Source organism: Folsomia candida, unplaced genomic scaffold (assembly GCF_002217175.1).
Source record: "Folsomia candida strain VU population unplaced genomic scaffold, ASM221717v1 Fcan01_Sc024, whole genome shotgun sequence".
NCBI lineage: Eukaryota > Metazoa > Arthropoda > Collembola > Entomobryomorpha > Isotomidae > Folsomia > Folsomia candida.
The window spans coordinates 169336-193737 of record NW_019091216.1 but is presented as its reverse complement, the minus strand read 5'-3'; the positions used below and the strand labels follow the sequence as shown (position 1 = coordinate 193737).

General features: G+C 37.9%; 4 protein-coding genes across 5 annotated transcripts; all 4 read left to right on the top strand.

Annotated features, from left to right (window-relative positions):
• The first annotated feature begins 7770 nt into the window (after window positions 1–7770).
• Window positions 7771–9872, top strand: LOC118438662. Of its 2 annotated transcripts, XM_035859219.1 has the most exons (5): window positions 7771–7936; window positions 8475–8513; window positions 8707–8761; window positions 8890–9024; window positions 9405–9872. In XM_035859219.1, the coding sequence occupies exons 1-5, from the start codon at window positions 7934–7936 to the stop codon at window positions 9473–9475; spliced, it is 303 nt and encodes a 100-aa protein (XP_035715112.1). In that variant the 5' UTR covers window positions 7771–7933; the 3' UTR covers window positions 9476–9872. The 2 variants fall into 2 exon arrangements, with proteins under 2 accessions (XP_035715112.1, XP_035715113.1); XM_035859220.1 differs by lacking the exon at window positions 8475–8513 and having other exon boundaries at window positions 7773–7936.
• Window positions 9873–13310: 3438 nt separating this feature from the next.
• LOC118438706 (putative mediator of RNA polymerase II transcription subunit 26) lies at window positions 13311–17277 on the top strand. The gene is made up of 2 exons (XM_035859302.1): window positions 13311–13739; window positions 14030–17277. The coding sequence occupies exons 1-2, from the start codon at window positions 13324–13326 to the stop codon at window positions 16263–16265; spliced, it is 2652 nt and encodes an 883-aa protein (XP_035715195.1). The 5' UTR covers window positions 13311–13323; the 3' UTR covers window positions 16266–17277.
• A 2359-nt stretch (window positions 17278–19636) lies between these two features.
• LOC110859147 lies at window positions 19637–20529 on the top strand. Its single transcript, XM_022108016.2, has 2 exons — window positions 19637–19981; window positions 20069–20529. The coding sequence occupies exons 1-2, from the start codon at window positions 19705–19707 to the stop codon at window positions 20167–20169; spliced, it is 378 nt and encodes a 125-aa protein (XP_021963708.1). The 5' UTR covers window positions 19637–19704; the 3' UTR covers window positions 20170–20529.
• Window positions 20530–21142: 613 nt separating this feature from the next.
• On the top strand, window positions 21143–24319 carry LOC110859035 (DNA polymerase eta). The gene is made up of 5 exons (XM_035859201.1): window positions 21143–21390; window positions 21457–21788; window positions 21994–22146; window positions 22234–23032; window positions 23606–24319. Exons 2-5 carry the CDS (start codon window positions 21523–21525, stop codon window positions 23882–23884), a joined length of 1497 nt encoding a protein of 498 aa, XP_035715094.1. The 5' UTR covers window positions 21143–21390; window positions 21457–21522; the 3' UTR covers window positions 23885–24319.
• Window positions 24320–24402: the final 83 nt, after the last annotated feature.

Here is a 24402-nt window from a genome sequence, read left to right as displayed (position 1 = left end):
ACTAGGTGGGTTTATCTTACATACTAATTTACGACTAGGTATTGGTTAATCATGCAGAAAAAGGAAAGTTAATTGCATCAAAACCCTAAATTAATGTTTATTTTATTCTTGGAAATTTTATAAATAGCAAATTTGTCCCAATTTTTTTGAAATTTAGGAAAAAGGCTCGAATTTATACTGCATGCATAAAAATCAGTCAAAATCCGTCCATAAAGAAGGTGACGGAAAGAGGAAATGAGATCAAAATTGCCAGAGTAATTATTTAATCGGTGGACAAATGCTTTATAAATAATATTATATGCATAAAAGATAATTACATTTCCCCCCGCATGCGAAACCCCATGAAGGAAGGCGTCGTCGAAGGCTCGCGAGTCAATGTTTACTTTTGTAAGCAATTTGGCTACTATTTTTCTTAAATCTAAAGTATGTGGACATTTTAAGTAATGTTCCACTTTCGGTTTTAAAAAATTGCAAAACGGGCATGAAAAATTAGTGTAAATTTTAAGTGAATGTGCCATGGAAGGGGTCAGACCCACATTGTGCCAGAACTTAAAGACATTGTCTTTTTCCGGGTTTGACACTGGAGTTTTTTTACATTGTAACTATTGTTGTACCAATTGTTGTACCAAATGTTGTACCAAATGTTGTACCAATTGTTGTAACAATTGTTGTACCAAATGTTGTACCAAATGTTGTACCAATTGTTGTACCAAATGTTGTATCAATTGTTGCACCAAATGTTGTACCAATTGTTGTACCAAATGTTGTACCAAATGTTGTACCAATTGTTGTACCAAATGTTGTCCAAATGTTGTACCAAATGTTGTACCAAATATTGTACCAAGTGTTGTACCAAATGTTGTACCAAATGTTGTACCAAATGTTGTACCAAATGTTGTACCAAATGTTGTCCAAATGTTGTACCAAATGTTTTTTTTTTTTTTTTTTTAACATAACGCACGAATTTATTCCAATTAATTAAGTTAAATCATCAATTACATATCATTTATTTTTTTTTTAAATATTGAGGCGACGTCTTCTCGACAAGGCTTTACAAAATTTGGCCGTCATGGGTAGGAACTAAGCCAGTGCTTGTCTCCTTTATCTTCTTGCCTCTTAAAATGTTACAATTTTGGTCATTTTGGACAATTTCATAATTCATAAAATATCATTAATCAATATGAGTACAAGGTTTTCTTATCAAACGACGTATCACAAATATAGTAAAATCTTATCACATCATAAAAACTAGGTGGATTTATCTTACAGACTAATATAAGACTAGATTTCAGTTAGTCATGCAGAAAAGGAAAGTTAATCGCATTAAAATCCTAAATTTAAATTTATTTTATTTTTCGAAATTTTATAAATATCAAATTTGTCCCAATTCTTGTGAAATTTCGGAAAGAGGCTCGAATTTATACTGCATGCATAAAAATGGTCAAAATCCGACCATAAAGAAGGTGACGGAACGAGGAAATGAGATTAAATTTACCTGAGTAATTATTTAAATTGTGGACAAAAGCTTTATAAATAATATTATAAGCGTACAAGATTATAATATTGCCCCCCGCATGCGAAACCCCATGCAGGAAGGCGTCGTCGAAGGCTCGCGTGTCAATGTTTACTTTTGCAAGAAATTTGGCTACTATTTTTCGCAAATCTAAAGTATGTGGACATTTTAAGTAATGTTCCACTTTTGGTTTTAAAATATTGCAAAACGGACATGAAAAATTAGTGTAAATTTTTAGTGAGTGTGCCATGGAAGGGGTCAAACCCACGTTGTGCCAGAATTTAAAGACATTGTCTTTTTCCGGGTTTGACACTGCAGTGGTTACTAAGCGGAGCCACTGTGGGTGAGAGGAGAGGACATCGTCCAGCTCTTTCCATCTAATTATATTATGTACACGTAAGCAGTGCAGGTAGTTGGTTGCCTTCGAAACCGCAACCCTTTCTGACTTACTAAATAGTGATGGGATATCTAACCTAACATCAGTTGAGTCGGTTACCATGGCAACCGCATCAATATACTTTTTCCTCTCCGAAAATGCATGCCTTTTTACTGCTGCTGGTAATGCCTCAATACATTTTAATTTTTTCGGACCGTAGAGATCTCCGACCTTTACTATCGTACAACGAGATAAATAATTATTACTCAAATTCCTAAATAAAAATTGGCTACTTATCATAATATTATGCAAATAATCCCTGCTGCACGCGGTAAGTCCCACGCCAAGCCGTTGGGTAACATTATACAATTCTTTATAAAAGGTTGATAGTTTAACAATCTCGGAGTTAATTAATAATTGGACTTGGTTAAAAGACTCAGCGAGAAAATAATTGTCCTCGCATGAGGATAAAACTTTATTTACCAAAGTGAGACGGAAGGTAGCGATCTGAGCTGTTGGGTAACGCACGCCCAGACCCCCATTCAAAAGCGGTAGGTATACGTAGGGTCTCGACACCCATCGTTTCGACCCCCACCATACATAATTTTCGATTTTCTTGGAAATTGCATCCAAAATTCCCATCGGTGGGTCCAGTACTTTAAAAATGTACCAAAATATTGGACTGAGAAATGTATTCACAATTTTACTACGTGAAAAGTGACTAACCGGGGCGCACTTTTTTGTGTAAAATTCTAACTTCGAGTCAAATTTATCCATTAAAATAGTAAAATTTTGTGCCATATAATTATTATTCCCAAAAAAAATTCCCAAAATTTTCAGCCCATCTGAAACTACAGGGAATCTGTTTGTGGGGGGCGCCTGGGCACCCAAAATCAAAATTACAGACTTTTGATCATTTAATTTGGAGGAAGAAAATTGTGAATACTTTTCATACTCCGACTCAACTATACCGATTTGGCTCTGATGACCGAGAAGGACATTTGTGTCATCCGCGTACGCCGAAATATACTTGTTCGGATGTCTGCGCCAGGCGCTGGGGCCCGAGAGTCGTAGCTTTTTATGCAAGTTAAATAATAATGGTTCGATTGCAATGCAATATAATGGACTTGCACTGGGGTCACCCTGCTTGAGACCGACTCCGACTGATATGGGGGCCGTGAGATCACTGCCCACCGACACCACCAAGGTGAAGTCGGTGTGCAGTAATTTCACATATTTAATAAAATTATCAGGATATCCGAAACTTTTTAAGACTCGGTAAAGATATTCCAGATTTACACGATCATATGCAGCCTCTTGATCGAGACTAAAAAGAAAGCCTTCAAGTTCACCACTCTGAAATGCATCGCGGATGAATGTCAAATTGTCAAATATTGACCTGCCTCTAACACCACACGTCTGCCACGGACCTATGATGGAGGGGAGGGCAATATTTAAACGAGACTTTACACAGCTTGAAATGATTTTATAATCAGTATTGATCAAAGAAATAGTGCGGTAATTTTTTAGGTTTTTGGGGTCACCAGCCTTATAAATTAAGGTGGCGACGGAACTCTTGCACGATTTTGGCAGAAACCCCTCGGCACACGAAAATGTAGCTAAATTGCTTAAAATTTTACTGAATTGACCTGAGAATTTCTTGTAAAATTCAAACGTTAAGCCGTCTAAACCCGGGGCTTTATTATTTGGGGATTTTTGAATAGCTTGTAAAATCTCGTTACAAGACAAGTCACTCTCATAAATTCCAGGATTTGGGATTTTTGGCATATGTTGTACCAAATGTTGTACCAAATGTTGTACCAATTGTTGTACCAAATGTTGTATCAATTGTTGCACCAAATGTTGTACCAATTGTTGTACCAAATGTTGTACCAAATGTTGTACCAGATGTTGTAACTCAAATTGTAACAATAATTATAGCCGTGCTGTGATTGGTGGAGCCAGCAAGCCGGTAGCCAATCAGAACGCAGGAATGTCACGGAAAATTTCACGGGACGGACTTTTCGAAATTATAATATAGATAAGACAAGAAATCGATAAAAGAGGCTGAATTTGGGTCGTGTGGTGGGTCTATCTCTGGAGATAAAATTGTGCCAATAATTTTGCATGGATTTGCAAATCTATGTATGCACTCTCAGAAATCTGGTATTAAATCACTACTGGCCGGAGAAAATATTTTCATGACTCTACCGGCGCGGAAGTAACGAGAATTACGTTCTTTAAGTAATGACAAATTTACCACTCAAAAACAAACTATTACCAGTCCGGTAGAAAGTTAATACCAAATCAATACCGGTATGGAGTATACATAGATTTGAGTCATCACTTTTTTAGCAGTGTATCTACATATATGCAAAATTTAGTGAATAATAATTGTGCCAATAATTTTGCATGGGTTTGCAAAACCCTACCAACATACATGCAAAATTCAATGTCAAATCTTGCATAAAAATCCCAGTGTAAATAAACTCTGGAACTGAAACTACCTCAATCGAATATGTGTGACTATGTGTTCCAAAAATAAAAAGCTTGCAGAATAACAAGCCATTTATTCGACGTAAACAAGTTTAACACCCAATCCATAATAATAACCTCATCATTATCATCGTCATTACGGGCAGATTTCATACACGCAGCTAGACCCAGCAATAACTTAAGCATTGCAGAAAATTCGCCATATGTACGTACATACGAGTGAAAAAGGAAACGATAACAAACAAAAAACTTGGGCAGGCGAGCAGGCAAAATGAAATGAAATCGCGAATCTTATGAGCCATTTATGTATCTGCAAAGTCCAGTTTGGATGCATGGATGGGAAGCCAATGTCAGTTTTCTGCCTTGCAAGTTGGTTCACTTTTGCGAAATAAGGACGAGTATAGAGCGAGAGAATTCGCAAAAAACCGTCCTTTTCACCTTCATCGGAAATATTACGCAGTTTCCAGTCCGCTTTTAATTCCTTTGTGGCCGACCAGACTTGTTTACATCCAGCAAGGAAAATATTGCTGATATGAATGAGGCTCCATGCATGGCATGTTTTATACATACATTTGCATATGTATGTAAATATGTCTCATTTATATAATTGCGCAACTATTTTAATTATCTTATTGCACTTCCTCTAACTGGGGTTATAAATATCGTGTTATTGGCTAAAGTCAAAGTGACCTTTGTGGTTTGTAGTGTTGGTAAATAAATAAGTTGCAGTTGCAAAATTTCTGCAGTCATTTGTTGTGTTGGATTTGTAGTGCAAACTTTCTGCACTCGTTTATTGTCATGAATGTGCAGTGCAAAATTCCTGCAGTCATTTATTTGGAATGTTGAATTTACAGTGCAAAATTTCTGCCCTCATGTTGAATTTGCAGTGCAAAATTTCTGAGTCCATTTATTGTCATGAATTTGCAGTGCAAAATTTCTGCATTAATTTATTTTAGTATGTTGAATTTGCAGCACAAAATTCCTGCACCCATTTATTGTCTTGAATTTGCAACTTGCAAGCCAAAATTTCTGCACACATTTATCATTAAAACGTCCCGAATATGCATTGCAATTTCTGCACTCGTCATGAATTTGCAGTGCAAAATTTCTGCACTCTTTTATTGTGAATGTTTGCATGTAAATTAGTTGCAGTGCAAAATTTCTGCACTTATTTATTGTGAATGTTTGCATGAAAATTAGTTTCAGTGCAAAATTTCTGCCTTATTAAATCGTCTCGAATATTGCACATATCTAATATACTCCCGGACTGGCGATTTATTTGCAACACGCTCATTGCACCTGCTTCCGTTTGCCATTTGTACTGTATGTAGCAGCATTTTGCACCACATAACAGTTTGCAATTTAATTTTATTACTGCAAAATACGATTATGATTAGAGGCCAGGGAGACCCGCAGTTTAAAGTTTCTTCGGTCGTGGAACACAGTGTATTTCGTAATTTATGGAAATGGATGGATGGCAAAGAACTGAACCCGATGAGGTGATGTCTGGCCAAGAAACTGCGTAGTTTCTCTCTCCTTCCTCCCGTAACATAACATGCTATAAAAGCTGCCGAATTTCCAGATTGAGACGAAAACAGTACCCGAATACGGGCAGGATACTACCCGGGTTGCAAAATCGAGTTTATGTATGTCCTCGATCCATTCCAGAGGGAGAGAGAGAAAGTTTGTTTTGATTGTGGAGGAAATTGTGCACTGTTAAAAATGTTGTAGGAGTTAGATACTGGTACTGATTTGGTAATTACTTTTTACCAGATTACCAGTAATTTTTACCAGATTGGTAATAGTTTAGTTTTGAAGGGTTATTTTATTATTATTACTAAATGATGTATACCAGCCTTCACTCTCTGCTCGGACTTCTCAACCTGCTGGTCCGATCAGAGGTACAGCAGTCCGGGCAGAGAGTGAACACTGATGTATACTGCCCGTTATTACCAGTGCTGGTAGAGGGAAATGTATACTTCGTTCTGGTAATGATTTGGTAATAACTTTCCCCCGGATTGGTAGTAGTTTTGGTAAATTTTTCATTACCACAACATTACTGAACGGTAATGCCTGTTATTACCAGTGCCGGTAGAGTCATATACATCTATGAATTCCGGGTAGTAATGATTTAATCCCAGTTTTTCTAAGAGTGTGCAAATCCAGAGAATCTTTCTATGTCCAAACAGAATTCTGTCTTTCCATGGATGAAATAGGATTATTGCTAATGAATCGTTCCAAAATGATGTTTCGGAATTACAGGAATTATTCAATTAGAAATTATTATTAAATTATTGTTCTTATTCAATTATCTGTAAATAGTTGTGAGTGTATTGTACTTGGAAAAAAGTTCGAGAAACTTGTCACGTAATGTAACATTTGTCTAAAAGTAATGATTAGTTTGGACTAAATTTAGCTGCTGTGGGGTCAGTGATAGGTCGACTAAAAATGTATGTGCATATGTACGAAACTGCGTTGCACACGGCAATGTTATGACCTGCGAGCGACTCAAACTCATTAAGCGAGTGGAAAAATGCAAATGCATACGTGCAAATTGCAAATTGCCAAAAGCAGGAAGTTTTAGTTGGGCTGTGATAACTAAAAAAAATAAGGCTGCACATACACAGATTTTTGCCTGGCTAATGATCTGTATTGATGCTTTTACATTATTGACGCTTGTTTATTTACATTTGGAAGCAACACCCAAAGTGTGAAAGATATTCTTCTTCCTCATGCAAAATATTAGCAAGTGCAAATTTAGCATGATACATATGCATTGATGGATGGCGTGATGCTGATAGGGTATAAAAAACATAAATATTGTTGTATTTATATACAGAGCACGGTATATGTATTAAGTAAGCGGATTAAAGCCGGTTTTAGGCAGTTGAGGTTGTTTACTTGCTCTGACATGATAACTTTACATCATATTTGGGAGGGGAGTTTGCAAAAATGGCATGATTTACATAATTTGCTAAATTTATGGATAATTATTTAAAGATTAAGTACTACATTTTTATATCGTATCATATTTCTGACCGGGAGGGAGGGAAGAGAGTTTGCAAAAATGGGGCGATTGGATTTCTGCAAAAATTTGCACAATGGAGGCTAAGATTGATGGATAATTATTTCGCGAAGAAGATCACGTAAAGTAATCTCATTACCGTCAAAATTCCAGACTTATTAAGAAGAATAGCGGATGATTTTGCGAGGAAAACAATGGGTGTTCGCTGTTCTTAACAAGAAAACAACGCAGACTCGGAGATACGTGTTTTGGGTGGCGTTTGCAGCGTCGTTTTGGCTGAATGTTCCTCTTCTCCGGAGCTATTTCTACCTTGTTTTTCTCACTTTCTGCCTGCTCTGCTTCTTCTCGGGTATAAAACCAGACTTGCAAAACAAACTGCAGCGCATTTTGCTACCGACAAGCGAACTGAGCACATCTTCACAAACCAAAGAAATCATAAAGCTTACAAGATTACAAGCCGAAAGGTGGGGAATAAATTTCTGAATTACTCTGAAAAAAGAAGAAAAGCGACTTAATAGAGAAAATGGTAAGTTCATGTGTTACTTTTTTAATTTCACTTCCGGTTTTTTTAGAAAATCCTGCTACGACTAATTTTCATGTCACAAATTATTGATTTAGTAAATTAGCTTTGCCAGAATCTTCTCAGGTTTTTAGGAAATCTTACTAAATAAAATAATTAATTTGTAAGCATCTAAGGTATATTTACAGAAATCGTCGGTGTATGTAGCGATCGGTGTGGCATCTTTTTTGTGTGTACGCATCTCATCTCATCCTTTATGTACTATAGCTTAGAGAGTGGTACGCATAATAATGTAACGCGTTTTGTATGTAAATATTTTTGTCCGTGACTAAAAATAGATACCTCATCTCTCTCTCCATGAGGTCTTCTTATACTTAACAGATCTGTGTGTACAAACACTGTTCGTACTTAATAACACCGACTAAATATTGTGTGTGCCTGGAATTAATCTGACTAGTTTTGTATGTTAGCACTTTTTTGTCTTTAAAATGATTACATTAAAAAATTTGGAAAAATTGTCCCGTCACGTATTAAAAAAACTTAGGAGGAGGAACTGGCAAAAGCGTTACAATTTGCACGGCAGGTAAAAATTTCTCATACAACAATTGCATATCATGCGAACTAACTATGCAAAAAATAAGGCAGGGATTTTTAACATTTTTAATTAGCACCACATTTATCTATGTATGTAGAAGGGAAATATTATAAAACAAAAAAGTAATAAATTCGTTTTTTTCGCCATATGTAAATAATTTGCAACGTATGCAAAATTTCAGGCCGAGAATACGCAACAGAAGCCGGCAATGGTGTCTAACATCGGGTCGACTCCGAGTAAGTAATTAATTAGTCTCTCGAGAATAAATCCAATTATGCAATTTTTATACCTGTTTAACATATTCAGTTTAATTATAATTAGTCTCTTGAGAAATGCAATTAAGAATTTTGTTCTGCATTTTCAGTGCAAATGACGAAAATTTTTGGGGGAGCGAATGACGCGAAGCGTATGAGTTTTGACGAGAGCATGCCACAATACAGTACTTCGCCGTTGTCCTCTTTCCTCTCCCACTCTCCGGGAGGCACCCAGTACCCGGGAGGTAAGGATTGATATCAAACCAGACCTACCCGACTTTTCGGGTGAAAGTACCCGAATTCGGGAGAGAGAAAGTGGCTTTCTTTCTACGCGTTACTTTTTGGCCTCATACTTTCTCCCTTTTCGGAGTCAAAACCTTTCTCCTTTAGTCTGTCCTTCAGTTTTGTTATTACGCAATTTCTTCTTTCTACGTATTTAGTTTCTCTTATGAACAGTGGCCGCGGAAGGTTAGGGACAATGTCCCCACGGTTGTTCGATGTCCGCATCATCTCCCCATCTTATATAAACCCCGCCCTCCCCCCATCCTACAATGTTAATGTCCCCACAGCTTCCGCGGCCACTGGTTTCTCTCATGGAAATGCTAATTTTTCGCATTTTTTTCAGGTTACAACCCTGCCCGACGAGATAGCTTGAAGAATATGTGGACTACGCAGGATTTTGGGACGATGGATTGAGGTGAAAAGTTATCCAGAAATAAATTCAATCAGGAACAACGGTGTGACTTTTTCGACTCGGTGGAAAATAAAAATGGAAATGAAGATGTCTTCGTGACTTGGTGTTTTTCTAGAATATTTTAAAAAATGGGGGGGATAAAAATAGTGCGTTTATATTTGTAGTTAGACCCACCACCACCCGTGTAGAAGTTAGTTAATTAGTTAGTTAATTGTATAGTTAGAAATTTAATTAGTGTGTAATTTAATTATATGAGTAGAATTTAGAAACTGGACTGAATTTATATACACATTTTTGACTTGGAGAAATCGATCGATGGTGTTTATTACTTACTTATTTGTTGTTTTATTTATTTCTTGATTAAAATAAAATATGTTTCCGTTTCAAGATTTTATTTTATTTTTTCGCTTTCTTTGTTTTGATGAATATGCAATTATTTGTATATTTTCGGGAATTTTGTATGCATTTTCATCATGTTAAAGAATATGCTAGAAAAATACTAGTAAAAAGTATCTATTTTATGGAAATATTTAGCAAAAATATTTTTAGCAAAAGTATTTAGCAAAAATATTTCGCAAAAATATTTTTAGCAACGACGAGAGGCAATCAATGGAGAGGACAGAAGGCAAGTAACAATCAGGCCAAAAATATTTTAGAAATTTTAAAAAAATTGTGAGTGATACCAATTAATTCACTTGCATAATAATAATTAATAAATTAACTAATTATAATTAAGTATTAATTACTTGACTTTAAAAAAATAGTTGATCCTTACAAAATAGAAGAAAAACCTGACTGATGATGATGACGATGTTTTAATAGCGTAAGAAGAAGAAGAAATGAATAAGAAGACTGTGTCGTCAAATGCCACGTGCGTGACCACGTGTGTATTAAAATGGCGTTATATGTTACGTAATTATCAGCATCTTGATCAATTGAACTTGCGATTATACAATTTTGGGTGAAAAAACCAACTTTGTTAATCTATCGGACTTTTGACAGAGAGCACTAAAAAAAGAGTGCAAAGTAGCAGGGTTAGGATTGACGTTGTTAATAATGGTAAATTTGTAGTAGTAGTAGTGAATTAATTAATTAATTAGTGTAAAAATAATTAATTGATTGATTAATTAAGCACAGGTAGCAAATTGTTAGTAAATACGTATGTAAATAGATATTTAAATGGTGGTGGTGGGAGTAGATCACAATTAATTGTACATTTGCATTGTTAATTGTACAATTAGTTAATTTAATTGCATGCAAATGTATTATCTCATTCCATGAAAAATACTCGATTTTCTGTCAAATTCTTTTGAGTAGTTTCTCATTTCCGGTTTTCTTCTAATGTAAAGTGGGTTTTATTTATGTCAAACAATTTTCATACGTTTTTCGTTCGTCTTCATTTTAATTGTGATTAGTTAATTGCATGTAAATAAATGTGCAAATTGTGTATCTCATTCCATGAAAAATACTGTATTTTCTTTTTTTATCTGGTAAACAAACGTATAAACTATTTCTTGTGTTTTTGTAAAGTTATTACATGGAACAATTTTCATACGTTTCCATTTTAATTGTGATTAGTTAATTTCATGTGAATGTGCGAATTGTGTATATATCTCATTCCATGAAAAATACTCGATTGATTTTCTCTGTCTGGCAAAAATAGTTTTAAATTATCTATGTCTCATTTCCTGTGTTCTTGTAAAGTTGGGAACAATTTTCATACTCATTTCACACGGAAAACAGAACTGTTTATTTAATTGTTGCTTTATTGTTGTGATTTTTGTTTGTTTGTCATTTCTTCATTTGTCCTGTAAACAATGGAGTGAAGAATAAAAAATGAAATGTGTGACCCTGTTTAAATTTTTAAGGTGCCTATCATTTCTCGGTAGTTGACACACATTCATTACTTTTCTGGGCAGGCATTCCATTCAGTTTGGTATTTTATTTGAGGTGACGATTTATTTATTGGACGATATGTTAAGCTACAACAACCATAAGCGGAGACATCGTCGTCATAATTATCATCATGGTCCGTAAATAAATATAAATAATCAGTAGTGGCGACGGAAGTTGGGGGGGGGGCATGTGGGGGACAATTAGCATTGTGTGTGTGTGGGGGGGGATAATTAACGAATTTCTGGGGGGATTTCTGGGGGACAAGGTTCCCCTGCTTCCGCCACCCATTTAAAATAATAGAAAATTAACTCTTGTGCGTTTCTAATTTTTTTGAATTACAGTTTGGGGTCGAGGAGGACCCCATCATCCCCCCATATTTTACGGGGACAAGGTCAAAGGTCCCTTCGGCGCCGGGATGGCTAGACCCTTATGTAACCATGGAGTTATCATGTCACGTCCACGTCCAGCTGATGACGGGAGGAGGTTGATAAAAATACGAGAAAGTTTGACTTGTTGGTGGAGAACGAGATCATCTTCTTCATCTTCATCATTATTATTGCCACAAGTTTTCCATCGGGAAACTTTCATTCCAAATTTTCCGTGTCCGTGGTGGTCAAGTGGTAGATATTATTTTGAGAAAGTCACACCCTTTGAAATTCAGTCATCATCATGTTACGAAGGCGTAATTCTAGCTGAGCTTTTCGTACTGTTTCTTTTCGGGGGGACGACGACGACGACGACAAATTACGGGTACGGGAGGAAGAAAATGAGCGATTCGTCCGGCAACAAAGAGATTCTTAAGAGTAAAATTGTACCAATGGGGTCGGGAAGTAGTGGAAGAATCGTCGCCAAAGAGGAGGAACCTTATCGACGGAATGAGGAGGGGGAGGAAGAGATTGAAAATGCACCTTATCAACGGAATGAAGAGGAGGAGGAGGAGGAAGAAGAGGTTGAAAATGTACCTTATCAACGGAATCCGGAGGAGGAAGCGATCCAAGACGTACCTTATCCACGGAATGTAGAAGAAATTGAAAACCTACCTTATCAACGGAACGAGGAGCAGGAAAATACTGAAACCGCACTCGTACCTTATCGACGGAATGACGAGGAGGAGGAGGAGGAGGAAGAAGAACGAATTGTTTGTCCCCACCAAGCCGCACTTCTTGCAAAAGTTGAAGAGGACCAGGAAGACGACGAACAAAACAATTTTCGAGGTTATCACCACAAAACTTGCGGCTGTGGGAATTGTCCCGTTCCTGACAATAGAATTGTCCCGTACGGTTATCCATCGTTAAGTTTGGCCCTGCTGGAAAAAAGTTCACGTGGAAGAAATTACGAGGAGGAAAGAATTTATCAACAAAATCAACTCCTTTCCTCCCAACTTTCACGATCAGCTGTTGTCCTAAAATATGGAGGGGAAGAAGAAGATTTTCACGACGGTCATCGCGAAGGATGCGAGGGTGAGAGTTGTCCCGTTCCGAATGAAGGAACTGTCGCAAGGCTGTACGATTTCTCACCGTCGACTTTGACCCTGGAGGAAAAGTGTATTCAACGGCAGAAGAAAAGTGGGGGAAAAGAGGGGGGCGACGAGATGGAGGATAAGTTGTCATCGTCACTAAATGACGAGGAAGAGGAGGATAAGTTGTCATCGTCACTAAATGACGAGGAAGAGGAGGAAAAGTCGTCATCGCAATCGTCCCGTGAGGAGGGTGACGACGAAGAAGAGGAAAATCAAAATCAGGAAGAAACACTTAAGGACCTGGAGGAGGAGGAAAAGTCGTCACTTAAGGAAGACGAAGAAGAGGAAAAGTCGTCACTTACGATGGACGAAGAGGAGGAAAAGTCGTCACTTACGATGGACGAAGAAGAGGAAAAGTCGTCACTTACGATGGACGAAGAGGAGGAAAAGTCGTCACTTACGATGGACGAAGAAGAGGAAAAGTCGTCACTTACGATGGACGAAGAGGAGGAAAAGTCGTCACTTCAGATGGACGAAGAGGAGGAAAAGTCGTCATTTACGATGGACGAAGAAGAGGAAAAGTCGTCATCGCAATCGTCCCGTGACGACGAAGAAGAAGAAAATCAAAATCAGGAAGAAAATTTGACCGAGGATCACACCGGATTGGAGGAAATTAGCAGTGACGAAATGGAGGAAATGTTTCAAGGTAAGGTAAAAGTGCAAAAAGAGAAGAAAGTCGGAAAAAGTGGGGATGACGATGGGGCGAAAACTGAAGTCCCACCCAAAAAGGAGGCAAAGAAGAAGAATACTTGTACCGCTCTGGTCGTGAAAAGGGGGGATCCACCAGTTCCATGGATCGTACATCCTAATCCTAACAATATTTATACTCGACCTTGGATTCGGTACCCGAGGTATGTAGCTAAACGTAAATTCAGATAAGGTTGTTGCGGGTTTGATACATTTCTTGCATGGAAAAGAAGCAACACTAGAAATGCGAGGTGCAAGAAATATGCGCCCTATGAATTATAGCGGCCGGGCGTAGTTTCTTGCGCCTTGCATTTTTTACAGGTCAAAATAACCGCAAGAATCACTTTCTTGCCGTTATTTCTTCCACAAGTGGTTACTTGCATTGTCTAAATGTGACCTTAAATTATGTAAAAAAAAATACCCCACGCCACTAAAATATTACTCTTTTCTCTAGACAAAATCTGGACCCGGACGGCAAAATTTTACGAGAAACCATCAAAATGTGTGAAGAACTCCGCAAAAAGTACAACGAACTCGACAAACTTTGGACCGGAAAGAGTAAACGGAAGCGGAAAACAGCCTTCCCCACGAACACGATAGGAATTCGGGAACTGATCCGAAACGACCGATCAAAAAACCGAGGTACGCATCTCCCCTGCTCCACGATGCATAAAATCGTGTCATTTGCTAAACTAAAGAGGAAAGTGAACTTTGCGAAATACGTAGTTTCTTCTTCCTCCTCCTCATCCATGCCCACGACGCCGATGCGGACGAGAAAAAGTAGTGGGGGTAGTGGGGGTACTTCTGGGGGACGCTCGCATTCTCTGACGTGGCCGAGATTTGTGATCAAAAGTAAGGCTAAAGAAGAGGGGGGTAAGAAGACGGTGGAAAAAATGGGGCCTGATTTGAACAATAACGACAACGTGGCGACGGAAGACGTCGATAACATTACTGAAGACGACGACAACGTGTCGGAAGACGTCCCCAACACGATGGAAGACTACGCCAACGATTTTTTAGACTGTCGGGATGGAGAAGAAGCAATAAAAAGTACGCCAATCACGACCACGTGGTCGCATTCTTCTCGTCAAGTATTGTCCACCATCCTCGGCGACATGTCACTCTCCTCCTCAGAATCTCGTCAAGATAATGTCGAAATCCCTCCGAAAACAAGGGCCCGCTCGTCGTCCCGATCCTCCCGTGAGGTAAAAATAGTGACCACCTCATCAGCTAAAATTCGCTCGAAAACGGCCTCCTCTTCCACCGGACGAAGCAGCCATCATCACCTCGGCGTCCCGACGAAACGTTCCAGTCTGGCCCATCATCCGTACCAGTTCCGCCAACCTCACCAGCACCACCACCACCAACCCATGTCCAGTTATGCCTATCTCTTATCAAAAAGTCAGCCCTTATCGATCCCACCGCCGCCCGGGTTTCCGCCAAGACCACCGCAGCAGCAGCAGCAGCAACAACACAGTTTTAATTTTGGGGTAATGCCGGCCCCACAAGCACAACGACACCAGCAGAATTTGCCCACGCCGCAACCGGAAGTAGAGAAACAACCGTACAATCATATCCCAATGACGCAGCAGGACATGGCGAGAAAGGCAGACCTCATGTTCAGTCAAGTTATGGGTGTCCACTACTCTCACGGCCACTACTCGCAGTGGTCACCAAACTCCTCCTTTGTCGGGGACAATTGTTCTTCCTCGTCTTCTTCTTCCGGGGGCGGGTATCAGAATCTTAACGCCTTGCCAAATATGTCGAGCCCTCAGAATAATCCGTACGTTCGGTATCAACAACAGCACAACCAATATCACGGTCAAAACTACAGTTTGTTGCAGATAGCACAACAATCACAACAAAAATTGGGGTTGTCCCCCGCACCACCACCACAACAACAGCAGCAACAACAATTTATGCCCATGATGTTTTCGCCACAGACCGGAAGTGGTGGACCTCAGAACATGAACAACAATCAACCTCCACCGCCTCGACCGCTGGGTTGGTTTTGCCCAGCGCAACAGCAGCCCCAGCCTCAGCAAATTCAGATTCCTCCGCCCCAACAGAAGAAATGTGTCTTCCTTCAACGTCCACAACACGGTCCAATGACCAATATTTACAATCCCGCCGGCGGGATTCCTCCTGGTGGTCAGACGCTTGGTGGAATGATGATCCCGAGTCGAATCCATTACTGGCAGGATGTCCAAGACCACAACTCGCGTCAACAGCAGCATCAACATGCCGTCCGAAATGCGAGAGTTTGTTATTTGAATACGGTGCCACAAGGTCAAGGTCAACAACAACAACAAGGTCAATGCCAAGGTCAACAAGTCCCATTTATAACTCAGGGGAACAACGTGATGCTCCTAAGTCCACCACGGCACGGTGTGAAAACTCCGCATTTTCATCAGCAATCCAGCCCCCAAAGACATCACAAAACGTCGTTGCGAAGTGTGTCCAGCACCGGAAGCATTTTGGACCCGCGTCCCGCAAGACAGCACAAGTCGCCAAAATCGTTTACTCTTTGGAGTGATTCTACGTCTACTTCTTCTGCGTCTTCGTCGGATCCGCCCACGCCAACGGGGCAACCGAGGTCACCGGACGTGGGGGAAGGTCAAAGTCAAGGTCAAAGTCAAGATCTTTCAGAGGATGGGGACGATGTTGGATTGGAGCTTCTTCTTCCTTGACAGTTTTTTCTCCGCTATTTTTTCGTCGCACGTGTCAAAATTTCGTCGCACGTGTAAAAATATTAAGTTACAGAATCTAAATATCTATTATGTAAAAAAATATGTATGACTGCGAAAATTTTTTGAATTCTGAGATTCGACAGGGCTCCAAAAAGTTTGTGAAATTTGTAAACAAAAAAATTCTTGTGGCTCGATCAGTGTCAGTCAGTCAAAAATATTCGTTTTAAAAAAAAATTTGAGCAGAAGAGAAAATATGTATTATATTTTTATTTTACGGAATTTGTACTAAATATGGTGCAAGTAATTACTCGAATATAATGTAAATTCAATTCATGCGTGTATGTAAATGTGTACACGGGTAAAGACAAATGTATAATTATTATGAATGATTAATTACTTAATTAATTAACGCCCCGATTAAATACAGAGGGAAATTGTTATTTTGTAAATTATTTTGTGGAAATTTTAGTTTGAAATTTTATTTTATTTGCATGGGAGATTTTATTGAGATTTTATGAGATTTTATTTGCATGGGAAAAAAATGGGGGAATTTATTTTTATTTATGTGTATAAATAGTTCGAGATATATTTTAGTCTGTATTTCATAAATATTGAATATTTTTGTGAATTTTTAACGGAAATTTTATAATAATTCCCGAAATTATTTGTGTCACACGAATGCGAAAAAAATGGATGGATTTATTTTTATTTATGTATTTAAATGCGTAATTCGAGATATATTTTTAGTCGGTATTTCATAAATTTTGAATATTTTTGTGAATTTTTAACGGAAATTTTATAATAATTCCCGAAATTATTTGTCACTCACGGCATGCGAAAAAAATGGGTGGATTTATTTTTATTTATTTAAATGCACAGTTCGAGATGTGTTTTTAGCCTGTATTTTATAAATATTGAATATTTTTGCGAATCTAATTAACGAAAATTTTACCATAATTTTCGAGTCTTGCAGCAGCATGAAATTTAATTTAATTTAAATGTTGCATAATAAAAAAAAATAGTACAGTGAAGAGACTTCATTTGGCCCGACTCATATTTTGCCTATTTACTAATATACTCATAAATTGCTACTGAATCTTTCAATCTTCTATTTATTTCGATACCTCGTTACAAATATTTTATTAAGTGGCGTCGTTATTGTGCATAAATTTTTATTTGTGCAAAGTTTAATATTTTGACCAATTTTACAAACTATTTAGTATGGGACAAAATTTCTAGAAATTTATTTTAATTATGTAAATCTGAGACCGTGTCGAATATTATTGTGGTACTGAAATCGGTTCAGTAGTTCAGACAGACAGACGGACGAACAAACATGACCATTTTATAAGCCATCAACCTACATTATGTCGAACATGCATTTGTTAACACTGAAACCCGTTCCGACGTACAGAAAGACGGACGAACAGACAGACATAACGGTTTTATAAGCCCTAGCTCACCCTTAAAATTGCCTAATGTCGAATCCCGCATATTTTTAGCACTAAAATCCGTTCCGACAGACGGACAAACATGACGATTCCATCAGCCTTAAAAACCCAAACATTACTATTCCACCCTCCCAAACAAAAATTGGAAACTTGAAACGTCACCCAATGCTCAAATCCGTTTTAAACTAGCTTTCTCCAATTTGACTCCTCCTAGATTCTCCAAGGAATTGAATTCTACTCTACGATTGATGTGCGTACGTGACTCATTTTTACGAACCCAAAAAAGAAACAAACCCACGCAAAGAATTGATTACACTCAATTTTTCTTCCACTTCTTCTTATCAGTGGCCGCGGAAGCTGGGGGGACGAGGGACCACGGTTATTCGGCGTCCCCTTCATCTGGCCGTGTTATATAACCCCCTCCCTCCCCCATCCTGCAATGTTAATGTCCCCACATGTCACCACGGCGTCAGCGGCTTCTTTTTGTCCACATACATGAGACTGGATTTTTTAAACAGTGGCCGCGGAAGTGTGGGGACAGGGGGATAATGTCCCCACCGTTATTCGATGTCCGCATCATTTTTCCTCATTTTATACAAACCCCTCCCTCCCCCCATCCTACAATGTTAATGTCCCCAGATGTCCCCACAGCTTCCGCGGCCACTGCTTCTTCTTATCCTTAGTTTCACCCTGATTTGAAATGGATAAGCTGCACCTCACCTCACCTGCGATTCGAAAAAAGTTACAAAAAATCCAATCCGTTTCGCTCGACCAGGATTGAAAAGGGTTTCAATTTGTCGTCAGTCATCCCATCTGCATCTCTCCCACTTTCTCCGCTTTCTCTTTGCATAATATTTATTATTTCAATCCCACACGGAGATCAGCGATATAAATCAGGTGAACTTATAGGGTGCAGGGGTGGGCAAAATATTTTGGAAAAATGTACAGTATTTTGAGCTCCGATCTTTCCATTTCCGGGGCTGTTACATTATATCCACAAAAAGACGAAAATCTACGCAGAGAAGGCAACAGTCAGTCGAAAATACACATTTTTTTTGAAGAAACTGACTTTTATCACAGTAAAAATACGTTCTTTTAGATTTTTTACAACGTTTTTTGGTTATCTTTAAAGTGTTGTATTTATTTAAATGACTGGTTTGATACTGCATACGAACCTAACACACTTTTAACAAATTACCATTTTCATCATAATTTTTTTTTGGTGTCAAAGTCTTACAATTTTTGAAAACTTGTAAACATGCTAGCTTCTCAATTCGAAAGTCAAAATTGGATATTTTAAGAAAATACTGTGACGTGACCCATTTTGGCCATTTTGACAGCGATAAAAAATCGGTTTTTTTAAGTCGAAAAATATCTGCCATCTATTACTTATTTCAATAAATTCGTTTGACACTAAAGAAAACCAGAAGAGGATTATTGCTACATCTAACACTACACTTTAAACCATTAAAATTTACCCTTATTAATTTAACTTATTTCTGGTGACAAAATCTTACAATTTTAGAAAACCTTAAATTTTTCGAAACTACATGTTTCATGAGGGAATTAATTCTTTATGCTGCCTTCAAAATAAGTACTACTTTATTTTATTAAAAAAGTTGTGTAAACAAATTATTTTGACCGCGACAAAAGTTAATTTCTTCACAAAAACCTGCATTTTCATCTGATTGCTACCTTCTCCACGTAGATTTTCCTATTTTTGTGGGCGTAACACCCCCGGAAATCCAAACCCTGTGAAGAACACCGCTCAAAATACTGTAAATCCAATATTTTGCCCACCTCTGCGCCAAGAGGGAGTAGATTTTCATACAAAATCGTCATTCGATTACACCCAAGAGGTGTACAAAAAAAGGTGGTGGTGACGACAAAATCCGTATAAAAACCAAGACTTTCTCCCTAAAGAGAACAACTTTCTCCCAAGAAACAAACTCAGTCGTCCCATCTCTTATCATCAAGTTTCCGATAAGATGGGCTCTCAAATTGTCACCTTAATCGCCCTGATAACCCTCCTTTTTGGGGGAATCGTCCACTCCTCCGTGCTTCCACCTTCTTCCTACGCGTCCGGAGAGGACTTTGCCCCACGTGACCTCGGGGGACACCTCGGGGGTCATCCGAGACGGTCCATCTACACGGATTCGTCCGCATTCATCCCCTACATTCATCCCCGGTTCGTGCTGGAGCAAGACTTTCCTGGAGAAGAGGTCCTCCTCCCCCCGCAGGAGAAACGTGCCACGAAGGGGATGCGTAAGTGGAGGAGGGGAAGATTTTCTTCAAATTCTGATAATTCTGATTCTGCTGACATGATGACGACCATTTTGAAAAAATTTGCAGTCGTGGACGTCGTCGACTTTGTGACGAAGGGGTCAGAAACGAGGAATCAGAGGATGGCGGGGGGACAAGGGATGCGGAGTAGTGGGAGGAGGAGGAGATAAGCGAGTTATCAAGGGAGGATAAGAGGGATAGAAGAGATTGGATATTTTTAATGGAAAACACTTGTAAATCAGTAACTGTAGTTAGTTAGTTAATTAGTTAGTTAATTAATTAATTAGATAATTAAATTGAGCCTAGAAAATAAAAAAAATGCAACGGTAAATCAAGTTCCTACACATATTCCGATACGTACATATCAATAAATGATGATTGATAAGTCCTTTCCTCATCGTGATGGTCGTCATTTCTGGCAGATTGAAAAAAAATACTGAAATAAAAAAATGTAATGTTTTTGTCTTTACTAAAAATTGTAGATAACTATTAAGAAAAGTGATTTTATGATGGAAGGAATAAAATTAATATGCAAATAAAATAAAAATGACGTGAATAAAAAAGAAAGTTGTAATAAGATAAAATGAGTTTGAGAGAAAGTATTGGTTGATTTTATGAGGAAGAAGTTGATACATATTTTGAGGAATTATGAGAAATTGAGCTTTTGAGAAATTGAGCTTTTGAGAAATTGAGATTTTGAGAAGTTGAGATTTTGAGAAATTGAGAAGTTGAGAAATTGAGATTTTGTTAAATTGAGATTTTGAGAAATTGAGAAGTTGAGAAATTGAGATTTTGTTAAATTGAGATTTTGTTAAATTGAGATTTTGAGAAAGTTAGATTTTGAGAAATTGAGATTTTGAAAAATTCAAATTTTGAGAAATTGAGATTTTGAGAATTTTGAGATTTTGAGAATTTTGAGATTTTGAGAATTTTGAGATTTTGAGAATTTTGAGATTTTGAGAAATTGTGAGATTTTGAGAAACTGAGATTTTGAGAAAGTGAGATTTTGAGAAAGTGAGATTTTTCCATTTCTGTGAAGTATCGACTCCAAAGAGCTGAAGTAAATGGAAAATAATTAATTCAATATGCGAAACATGTGACGTAGAAAGAAACAAGTTTGAATTTTAGTAAACAAACAAATTGCTTAAATCCCGTTAAATTAATTCTAAATTAACATTTCTAATCGAAGCGAACTTAAACTTTTCTAATCGAAAAATAAATTCGTCTTTTTAAAAGCTCAAAGATCATCCATTTCCGATCAGAGCTATAGTGTTTGAGATGTGAGGAGGATAAATTCCGATAAGTTCTTGATTTGTTTATTCAACTTTTTAATTAATTTGATAAGAACTTAACACTTAATTACACGGAGGTGTAGTGGTTTACGAAGAAAGGTTGTTGACTTTATTATTTACCTAAGATATCATAAGATAAGAACTTGTTTTGTTGCAAATTTAAAGTGTATTCCGAAGAACTTCTAACTTCTGAGGAAGGTTATCTATCATCAATGATAACTTATCATCGCAATGTCAAACAACAAAGAAAACGTGAACGTGACCTTGACCTTGACCTCTAAAAACAGTTGGAAACGAATCCCTCTTCCCGAACTTGACGACCAAGAACATTTCACGGGCTACGTGACGGAGACCTTGGCACCCAATTCGGTCATCGGGATGCTCGACATGGACGCGTTTGAGGTTCAAATCTACTTGAAAAGTAAGCTGGGTGCGGAAAATTGGAGAGAAATATATTTGACGACGCCCTGCCTTCTCGCCGATCCGGTGACAGATAGGTTAGTAAACTATTTACATGATAAGTCACTTATCGTCATGAATGGTGGCCGAGGAAGCATTGGGACATTGCAGGGAGGGGTTTATATAAGATGGACAGATGATGGGGACATCGAATATTGGTGGTGAGGACATTGTTTTGTCCCCACGCTTCCGCGGGCACTCTGGAAGAAAATATGAAAACTAATGTCGGAAACTTATTTTCAGAATTATTTCAGTCAACCATCTCGCAAAACTGAAGGGGATTTCAAGAGACGACGTGATTGGAACTGGGTTAAAAAAGTGTCCGGAAATACGCGTGATTAGAAAAGATGTGCGTTTTAGCAAGCCTGAAAATTGGAATTTGCGACATTCTTCGTGGTGCTTAATTAATTAAATATATAATTATGAATTACGACTTAAATAGATCAGTAATTAATTAATTAGTAAATATTTCCTGTTTTTTAGGACCGTATTGGACACCATATTAAAATACCGGAAGGAAACAGGAAAACACTTCATCGTCGAATACGCCTCAAATGACGAATATTATTTCGACCTTACCCTCGAAATTGATCGCCTCGTCGACACGGTCACAGTCGAAAACATTGAAAAATTCCTAACTGAACGTGTCCTTCGTATGAAGAAGACATTTGTGGAACTGAGAAACGAAACTTTAGATGATTGGTCAAGTATCCTTAAAATTCTTCAGAAAGAGATCTTCTTATCCAATATTATTGATAAGCCTTTGACCCTGCTCCGACTTATCTTGGGCTGCACCATTCTCCACGAAATAAAAGAATTCATCTTCACCGAAACGAACTTTGAAGCATCCGGAGGAATCTCGTGTAACAAGCTGCTAACAAAATTAGCCTGTCCTCTTCACAAACCGGGAGGAATTACCATTCTGCCTGGGGAAGGATTTATCAAAATTTCTGGAAACATTCCGATCGAGAAGTTGCCATCGTTGGGGGGCGATCGTGGCAAAAAACTGAGCGATGCGGTTGGAGAAGTCATGCTGACGATTCGGGACCTTGCGACGCTCCCACTTTCAAAAATAATGGAGGGGACTGATTTTCCTTTGGGGGAGGTTATCATGCTACGAAAGTTGGCTCGGGGACGATCGGATGACGCCGTGGTGGAAAAATTGATGAAATTGTCGGCCACCGTGGGACGCGCAAATTTGAAGGGGTTACGATTCTACAGGACAAAAATGATTCGAGAAGTGCTTTCCACACTGACGGAAGAATTGATTGAGAGGCTTAACGTAGGATGACTCATCACCAAAATCTGCAGATTTTTAATCATTTCTCCGCTCTGGGAATTTATTTTAAAATTCTGGACGACCAATTGGCCGTGATTGAGTTGATTAATGGAATGGCGCTGAGTTTTTTAGCGAGTTTCGACGAGTTCCAATTTTTCCGGAGGTTTCTTAAACTTGAGATCTCCTCCTTCAAAAAGTGTCAAAATCTGGAGTGTACATTTTTTTAACTTGGGAACGACGTGCCCTACGAATTTGTTGATCAGAATTTGAGAATACATTCCCAGAGGAGAGAAATGATAAAATTCTGGGCGACGAATTTGTAGAGCATGGAGTTGCCAATTTTTTAAAAATATACACTCTAGATTTTGACACTTTTTGGCGGAGGAGATCTCAAGTTTAAGAAGCCTTCAGAAAAATTGGAACTCGTCAAAACTGGCTTAAAAAACTCATCGCCATTCAATTAATCAACTCAATCACGGCCAATTTGTCGTCCAGAATTTTAAAATAAATTCCCAGAGGCAAGAAATGATTAAATATTGACGATTTTGGCGATGAGTCATCAAGTCTTGGCTTAAGGAAGAAGAGGAGCGACATAAAAGGATTCCGGACCACGTGAAAGTCGGTCTCAGCTATATTTTCCTCCCCAGAAAGGAAGAAGATCGAGGAAAAGCTCCACTTTCTCAGAGGTTCGCGTACACAATCGATACGGAGAAAGTTTCCGAGTGGACCAAGAAGAACGAGAAAGAATTAGTAGACAAGATTCTAACCGAATTTTTTGCCTCGGTCAAAGGTCAGGGGGAAGGGATCATCGTAAAGATAAGCTATTCTGTGAGGGCATTTCGTAAACTGGTGTAAATTATGGTAAATTTATGTGCAATCTAGTCATGCTAGATTTTGGAGGAATTTTATATTTTGCACTCTTGTTTTCTGTTAAGCGTTTCGTTTTAGTATGAATTTACCTAAATTTTAAGCACTTACCAAAATTATTGATTAATTAACAACCAGTATGAATTTATAAAATATGAAGTGCAAAGTTTCTTAATTTACACGACTGATTTTTGAAATGGTAATACTTTCGTTCGTTTATTTAGTACTCATTTTTGACTGATTTTTTTAAATGAACTTTTTATTCAGTAGTTAATTACTCATTTTTTAAGTAAATAGTACAAACTATTTCCGAAATTTGGCGTAGTCACAAACACGCCGCTATCGCTTTTATGAAAGACTGAAAATGAATTTATATATAATACATTTTTATTTTATTTTTTGTGGTTTTCAAACAATAATTAACTTATTAAACAAAAGAATTTAAATTAAAAATTGACAAATTCACAGTAATTTGTTAACAATAAAATTAGGTTCATGATAACTAA

Excerpts from the sequence above, each read along its gene's own strand:
- LOC118438662 (XM_035859219.1), top strand. Across the intron at positions 8,762-8,889 it reads TAACATCGGGTCGACTCCGA|TGCAAATGACGAAAATTTTT; the intron begins GTAAGTAATTAA and ends CTGCATTTTCAG. Across the intron at positions 9,025-9,404 it reads AGGCACCCAGTACCCGGGAG|GTTACAACCCTGCCCGACGA; the intron begins GTAAGGATTGAT and ends CATTTTTTTCAG.
- LOC118438706 (XM_035859302.1), top strand. The coding sequence starts at position 13,324 with ATGGACGAAGAGGAGGAAAAGTCGTCACTTCAGATGGACGAAGAGGAG. Across the intron at positions 13,740-14,029 it reads CCTTGGATTCGGTACCCGAG|ACAAAATCTGGACCCGGACG; the intron begins GTATGTAGCTAA and ends TCTTTTCTCTAG.
- LOC110859147 (XM_022108016.2), top strand. The coding sequence starts at position 19,705 with ATGGGCTCTCAAATTGTCACCTTAATCGCCCTGATAACCCTCCTTTTT. Across the intron at positions 19,982-20,068 it reads ACGTGCCACGAAGGGGATGC|TCGTGGACGTCGTCGACTTT; the intron begins GTAAGTGGAGGA and ends AAAAATTTGCAG.
- LOC110859035 (XM_035859201.1), top strand. The coding sequence starts at position 21,523 with ATGTCAAACAACAAAGAAAACGTGAACGTGACCTTGACCTTGACCTCT. Across the intron at positions 21,789-21,993 it reads GCCGATCCGGTGACAGATAG|AATTATTTCAGTCAACCATC; the intron begins GTTAGTAAACTA and ends ACTTATTTTCAG. Across the intron at positions 22,147-22,233 it reads AATTTGCGACATTCTTCGTG|GACCGTATTGGACACCATAT; the intron begins GTGCTTAATTAA and ends CCTGTTTTTTAG.